General features: G+C 52.5%; 2 protein-coding genes across 2 annotated transcripts in view; both read right to left on the bottom strand.

Moving 5' to 3' along the window:
• PIGS (phosphatidylinositol glycan anchor biosynthesis class S) overlaps positions 1–2,174 on the bottom strand; it is a 12,249-nt gene extending 10,075 nt beyond the window's left edge. The window contains exons 1-3 of the mRNA XM_006731582.3: positions 2,066–2,174; positions 1,646–1,785; positions 1,449–1,560 (exon numbers count right to left, since the gene is read on the bottom strand). Of these exons, the coding sequence (XP_006731645.2) occupies positions 1,449–1,560; positions 1,646–1,785; positions 2,066–2,099 (286 nt within the window). The 5' untranslated portion in view covers positions 2,100–2,174. The remainder of the gene's footprint in view (positions 1–1,448; positions 1,561–1,645; positions 1,786–2,065) is intronic.
• Positions 2,175–4,300: 2,126 nt separating this feature from the next.
• The window catches only part of ALDOC (aldolase, fructose-bisphosphate C), a 3,564-nt gene continuing 630 nt past the window's right edge, over positions 4,301–7,234 (bottom strand). Inside the window, exons 2-9 of the mRNA XM_006731584.3 lie at positions 6,631–6,752; positions 6,328–6,539; positions 6,133–6,187; positions 5,880–6,040; positions 5,674–5,757; positions 5,265–5,439; positions 4,935–5,134; positions 4,301–4,786 (exon numbers count right to left, since the gene is read on the bottom strand). Coding sequence (XP_006731647.1) covers positions 4,691–4,786; positions 4,935–5,134; positions 5,265–5,439; positions 5,674–5,757; positions 5,880–6,040; positions 6,133–6,187; positions 6,328–6,539; positions 6,631–6,742 — 1,095 coding nt within the window. The 5' untranslated portion in view covers positions 6,743–6,752 and the 3' untranslated portion in view covers positions 4,301–4,690. The remainder of the gene's footprint in view (positions 4,787–4,934; positions 5,135–5,264; positions 5,440–5,673; positions 5,758–5,879; positions 6,041–6,132; positions 6,188–6,327; positions 6,540–6,630; positions 6,753–7,234) is intronic.

Consider the following 7,234-nt stretch of genomic DNA (forward strand, 5'->3'; position numbering starts at 1 on the left):
CCTGGGTGGCTCAGTTGGTTAAGCGACTGCCTTCGGCTCAGGTCATGATCCCAGGGTCCTGGGATCGAGTCCCACATCGGGCTCCCAGCTCAGCAGAGAGCCTGCTTCTCCCTCTGACCCTCTCCTCTCTCATGCTGTTTCTCTCTCACTCGCTCTCTAATAAATAAATAAATAAAATCTTTAAAAAAAAAAAAAAAGATCTGAGCTGAGATGGAGAATCAGACAGAAGCTTAACAACCTGAGCCACCCACGGGCCCCATGAAATGATTTTTTTTTTTTAAATGTGTGTGACCAAGGTTAAAAAGCTAGAAAGTAAATGGCATACAGGCACGTCACAGGCTGGACTCGGCCTACACATCCAGTCACTCCCAAACTTTCACTTCAAACTCCAGAAAAGTAAAACTGCTCACAGATCCCCCAACATGCTGATTCACCCCTCCGTGCTTCTAAACAGGAGGCAGTAGAGTTTGTCAGTTAAAAGCCAGAACACTGGAATCAGTCAGGCCTGGATTTAAATCCCAGTTCCACCTCTTACTAGCTAGCTGTGTGATCCTGAGCAAATTAAAATCTCTTGTCTGTTTTTTCATTTATAAAATGGAGATAATAATGTTAGAGAGGATTAAATGAGGCAACACATGTAAAGTGCTTCACCTAGTTTCTGGCATATAATGAACAACTAATATTAGCGATTATTATTACTGGCTCATGCTGTTCCCTTCCTCCCTTCCCCCATTTAACCTGAATTCCTTCACATCCTTTAAAAATCCGGCTTAAAAATGACATCCTCAAAACCTTCTCTGCCTTTCTTTCCTCCCAGTTAAAGGCTCTTTCTTTAGCGCAATCTCAGTTTCTTACATATTTCCACTGTGATTTCTTTTTTTTTTAAGATTTTATTTATTTGACAGAGAGACATAGTGAGAGGGAACATGGGAGTGGGAGAGGGAGAAGCAGGCTTCCCGCGGAGCAGGGAGCCTGATGCGGGGCTCGATCCCAGGACCCTTGGACCATGACCTGAGCCGAAGGCAGACGCCCAACGACTGAGCCACCCAGGCGCCCCTTCACTGTGATTTCTTTATCTAAGTGTCTTTCTCCCCTACTGGGCTACAAATTTCTTTAAACCATTATCAATTCCTCATTCACCCCAAGATTCCTGGTACTGAAAAGTACCTAACACTTAGTAAAGTATCCCACTTCCTCTCCTATGCCCTAATGAGCATTAATTGCTTCTCATCAGGTAGCATAATTGTTTTATGAATAAAACTGTCGCCTTAACGGTGAACACTGAATTTAAAGTTGTTTTTCTTCTAACCATCCACACTGTTCATTCAGAGAGGGCTTTTAATATAAATTTTTAACTACCTTTAAGGGACACTCATGCTCCTCCTACCTAACCCATCTCTGGACTGAGCTCAGACCAGAAAGGCAGCCCTGACTCCCCAGGGACTCACATTTCAGAGGGATATCTCTCTCATGTACAACGGTGAAGGGCAGCTTCTCCTGGTCGTCCAATGGCACTGAATCTCGGGTAAACACGACGGTGATGGGTACCGTGAGCCGCAGCTAGGGTAAGGAGCATCAGGGCCATCAGCTGAGTCTCCACCTTGCCAGCGGGCTGTCCCCTGGCCTTCTCCCACCGAGGACTCACCTGCAGGGCATTCAGCCCACTGATCTGGGAGTAAGGCAAGGGGGCCCGGTAGGTCTCCGTGGTCTTCCACCAGAGCGGTAACCCCAACAGGATGGCCACCGCAGCGAAGAAGAGAGCGGCCCGCTTGCCTCGGACCACCTCTGGGGGTACGGAGGTACCGACTTGAGGCGCTGGAAGTGGGCTTAGGTGCCCGCCCCACACCTGACGCGGAGGAGCCCCAGCAACCGGCACTCAGAGGCTCTCCGCCCGCGTTCATAGAAGTCCCTGTGCGAAGGGCCCGCGCCCAAATCTGAAGGGATCTTGTCTGAAACGACCCCCCGACCCCCAGTCCGCGGGACCTCTAGCACACCACAATCCCCAAAGCCCGCATTCCTCCCTCTCAATACACAAGCCGCGGGCCCCGCCCGAATGCCACCGCACCTAGGTCTGTAGCCGCTGCCCCGGGAGCCGCCATGCTTGCTTCCGGTTGCTCTAGGCGCCGAAGGGCGGAGCTGCGCAAGGAGGGGGCGGGACCACGGCAGGGGTTGCAGCCAATCGCAAGCCGCACTCCAGGCGCGCGGGGAGGAAAAAGAGGTCGAGGGGGAGCGGGGTCCGCAAGGAGCCTGTCAGCCAGTTTGAAAGGAGTTTGCCTTGCACCCTGGCGGTCGAGGAGGTGCACGGGTTTCTGCGCTGCTGGAAGACTCTTCGTTAGTCTCCCGCTTCCTCGTAGAACACACTCCTAGTCCCAGGAATAAAGAGCGCAAGCTCTGCAGGCGTTAAATACTAGTTGGGCGACCACAGGCAGCTCTAAGTCTCAGTTTTCTCATCTGGAAAATGGAGATATTTACCAAAATGAGCTCATTCAGGGGCACCTGGCTTGCCCAATCGGTAGAGCGCGGGAGGCTTGATCTAGGGATCGTAAATTCGAGCCCCACGTTGGCTGTGGAAATTACTTGAAAAAATAAAATAGGGGCACCTGGGTGGCTCAATCGGTTAAGCATCTGCCTTTGGTTCAGGTCATGATCCCGGAGTCCCCAGGATGGAGCCCCACATCTGGCTCCCTGTTCAGCGGGGAGTCGGCTTCTCCCTCTCCCTCTGCTCCTCCCCGCTGCTTGTGCGTGCTCTCGCGTTCTCTCTCTCTCTCTCATTTGCTCACTCTCTCTTTCTCTCAAATAAATAAATAAAAAATCTTTAAAATAAAGTCATTCATGTAAAGATCCTGGCACGGAAAGCACCCAAATATCACCTATCGATGGCATCACTGTTTATCCATTATCATAGAGCTCCTGTTCTGGGCACCCTCTCCTCAAGCCTCAAATATGGAGGTGGCAAGCTAAAAGTACCTTTTTAGCATATTTGGCTCACCAGTATTTTTTTTAATTCATTTGAATTCATTTCCAACTTGTAAAAGTCTGAATACTTAAAATTTTTGAAAATTCATGAGCACAGACTCGATCCTGATCACTTAGGTTTAAATCCTGACTTCATCACTTCACCTGCGTGATCTTGAGAATTAACCTCTCTGTGCCTGTTTCCTCATATTAAAATAGGGATAATAATAGTATCTACTTTATACAGCGTTGTAGTAAATGAGTTAGTAAATGTAGTGATTAGAATAGGGCCTGACCTGCCAGGAACACATAGTAACTGCTATAGAGGTGCCTGGGTGGCTCAGCCAGTTCAGCATCTGACTCTTGGTTTCAGCTCAGGGCATGATCTCAGGGTTGTGGGATGGAGCCCTGCATCAGGCTCCACACTCAATGGGGAGTCGGCTTGAGATTCTCTCTCTCCCTCTGCCCCTTACCCTGCTCAAGCACTCTCTCCCTCTCAAATAAATAAATCTTTTTTTTAAAAAAGGAAGTACTATGTAAGTGTTATCTATTTTTGTTAATATAAGGGCAGGTCACCCTGGGCTTACATTCCCATATTGCAATAATTAGCTGGGTGGAGCACTTTACACAGAGCATGGCCTCCCCAGTTCACACATAACACACCTAGCAGGTTCTCTCATCTTTTCATCCCCTCAGACAGACCCAGGTGTTAGATGTACCCCCACACCCCAGCCAAGTGGTCAAAGTTTGGCACGAAACCTCACCAGGCCTATCCTTGCCCAGACCCTCAAATAGGCCTTCTCTGTGCCCTCATCTACCCCCAAACGGAAATGGGCAATAGCCCCTGGCAACCTCCTAGATACCCTGATCCATCTGGCAGTCTTGAGCCTTGGGGCTTTTCCATGTTGGGCAGGAGCCCAGGTGCTGTTCCTGCAGTGCCCACCCCACACACCCAGCAGAAGGTGTCACGCCCCGGCAGGGTTCAACACAGTGGAGAAGTGGGAAGACTCCTATCCCCTTACCCCAGTTTTGGGCTCTGCGCAAAAGCTGCCTTCAGGAATTTCACAAGTCTCGCCTTACTCCATCCTTCAGCTGCAGCCCAGCGCCTCTGAGGTGGCAGTCCCTGAAGGACCTGCAGCCCTCCATACTGCCCATACTCCAGCCTTGGACCTCACCAGCAAGAGCCTGAGCTGGGAATGGTGATTGGGTGTGCCCCTCCCCCATAAACTTAAAGCTCAGTAAATCTCAAAACCTACCCCCACTCCCTCCACAGAGGGCCCAGAGACAGTGGAAATCAGAAACTGAGGTGGGAATTTGATATGTAAAACAGACAGACAAAGTAGCATGTTTTGCTACCATTTATTTGCTATGTGGTATGTACCCAAGGCATGAGTCATTTCTGGTGTCCTACTCTCTGATCCCAGGAGACAGGGCAGGCAAGGAAAGCTACCACATCATGGGGAAATTGTGGGGGCTGGCGGAGGCAGGGGGAAACCCAGGCATCCTGCTCTGACTTCTAGCAACTTCTCTTGCCCTCAGTCACAAGGGGCACCCCATCCTCCCATCCAATGGTCCCAGGTGCAGCAATGGGAGAGGGGAGGGGAGGACAAGAAAAAGATGACTCAGTGCTGGCTGGAGGCATCTCTGCTCTGCATGGCTATTTGGCCCTGGCCATAACTATAGGCGAAATAGGGTGCAGGTGGCCAGGCCAAGGGCTGCAGTGTGGAATGCGCACTCAGTAGGCATGGTTGGCAATGTAGAGGGACTGTGCTGCTGCTCCACCATCTTCCCCGCTGCCTTCATACTTGCCCTGGGCCGCAAGCCCATTCACCTGCAAGAGGGTGGGGGGTAGGAGGGAGGTGGAGTAAGCAGGCTGACACCGCCCACAGGTGCCAAACCCTGCCCAGGCTATAGTCTCTGGGGGCTGCCCCCTGCCTAGCTATGCCCCTCTCCCACAACCACCACCTCTAGCTCCCAACCTCGGCCCGCTTGATGAACTCCTCAGTGGCAGCCCCAGCATTGTCTTGTTGCCCTCTCCAGGCATTGAGGGCAGAGGCCTGCAGGGCACGCCCATAGGAGAAGGTAAGGGCCCAGGGCCGAGGAAGGGGGCAGCGGTTGATAGCATTGAGGTTGAGCGATGCCTCCTCTTCACTCTGACCCCCAGACAGGAAAGTCACTCCTAGGGTAGAGAAGAGAAGACAAACTGATTGGTCAACTCCCTAATTTTCCAGGGTATGGGCCCCATGAAGGCCACAAGAACCTGAGAATGGGTCTTAGGGACAGGAGCAAGTTAGGAAGCAGGGTAGTACCTGGGACAGCTGGGGGCACAGTGCGACGCAGGGCAGTGACGGTTGCCATGGCGATCTCCTCTGGGCTATATTTAATGGGACAGGCATGGCCAGGGGTCACCATGTTGGGCTTGAGCAGGGTCCCCTCCAGGTACACGTGATGGTCACTCAGGGCCTTGTACACAGCAGCCAAAACCTGGAGATCAGAGGAGGTTTACTAAGGTTCTGGGCCCCTGCTCAGTGCTCCCTTTTTAGGGGAAGGTGGGCATGACTGTGAGAGTCAGTAGAGGCTCAAACTCACAGATGTGTTCTGGGGCAGAGTAAAGAGTGCTTGGGGAAAGTGCCTGCATCTGAGCCAGGGACTATGGGGAATAGGCTCCCCACTCAGGCCGCCCTTGCTGTACGTGTCTGTGCCTAGGTGTGGACTCACCTTCTCCGTAACATACTGACAACGTTTGAGGTCATGGTCTCCATCTGGCAGGATTTCAGGTTCCACAATAGGCACGATGCCATTCTGCAGGTAAGAGCAGAGTAGCTTGGGAGGGGCAGTAGGTAGGAGGGGAGGAAGCCCTTGTAACCCTCTCCCCACTAGGCACAGGGCACCCATCGGACCCCCTCACACAAACATACACACACCTGCTGGCAGATGCTGGCATAGCGGGCCAGCACGTTGGCATTCTCCAGAATGGCAAGTGCTGAGGGTGTGCGCTCACTGATTTTCAGCACGCAACGCCACTTGGCAAAGTTGGCGCCATCCTTCTTGTATTGGGCACAGCGTTCCGAGAGCCCATCCAGCCCTGCAGGCATAATGCCAGCCTCATCACTCCACCCCTCTTGGCCAGCATCAACCATCCAACAACCCTGTGGTCCTCACCCACCCACCCTGTACCTTGAGTAGTGGTTTCTCCATCAGTCCCTGCTAGAGGCACTACACCCTTGTCGACCTGTAGGGGAAACACAGGCAGAGGGCTGAACCCAGGCAGGATTCCCCCTTGTCACCACACACACACACACACACACACACACACACACACACACACATCTATTTCCATGTTCGGGCCCCATCGAGGGCCAGTGGCTGCACCTTGATGCCCACGACAATGCCTTTATCCTGAATTGTACGAACGAAGGGAACACCATTATCGTCTTTCTGGTAGAGCGTCTCATGGAAGAAGATGACTCCTCCGATGCACTTCTTTACACGGTCATCAGCACTGAACAGGACCTGGCGGTACAACCGGCGGTTTTCCTCTGTGTTCTCCACACCAATTTGGCTCAGCCGCTTGGCCATGCTGCCTGGGGGCAAACAAAAGAGGGGCAGCAAGCTCACCCCCAGGACTCTCTGGCTACCTCTACCCCACCTAGCCACAGGCCCCCCCCCACCTACCTACAGACTCATCCGCAGCCAGAATGCCTTTGCCTGGGGCCACAATCCGGAGGGCAATGTCAGACAACTCCTTTTTCTGCTCAGCAGAAAGGGCTGGGTACGAGTGGGGCATGGTGACAGCTCTGTGGAATAGAGACAAGATATAAAAGCTGGACCTGACCTACCACCTCTCCTGCTTCTTCTCCTGGCCATATGGGCCAAATGGCTTACCCCCACCTCCCAAAAAGCATGGCGCTAGGAACAAGGCAGTAGTCCTTGGCATGGGTCCTGGGCAACACAGTAGCACCAATCCCTCTGACAGCTAGCAGGCTTAGGGCCCCAGTTCCCACATCTCCTTTTGTCCTTGGTGGGCACCCTTCCAGCCCTGGGGAAAGATGCAGGGTGGGGGTGGGGAGGTGAACAGCCCTGAAGCTACAGGTCTTCTTGTGAAACTACTGCCCAAACAGAGATCCAGTCCTTTCACTGAATTTGGCCCCTTCAGGTAGGGCATAAGCCCTGGCCTTTCCAAATTCCATGTTATCCTCTTCAGCAGGGCCCCTAGGGAAAGCGTACTTCCTTCCAAGGCTTCAGAATGAGGCAAAAGTACCTATCACCCTTCTTCCCT

Source organism: Leptonychotes weddellii, chromosome 15, assembly GCF_054177405.1.
Source record: "Leptonychotes weddellii isolate Sample4059 chromosome 15, ASM5417740v2, whole genome shotgun sequence".
NCBI classification, from domain to species: Eukaryota; Metazoa; Chordata; class Mammalia; order Carnivora; family Phocidae; genus Leptonychotes; species Leptonychotes weddellii.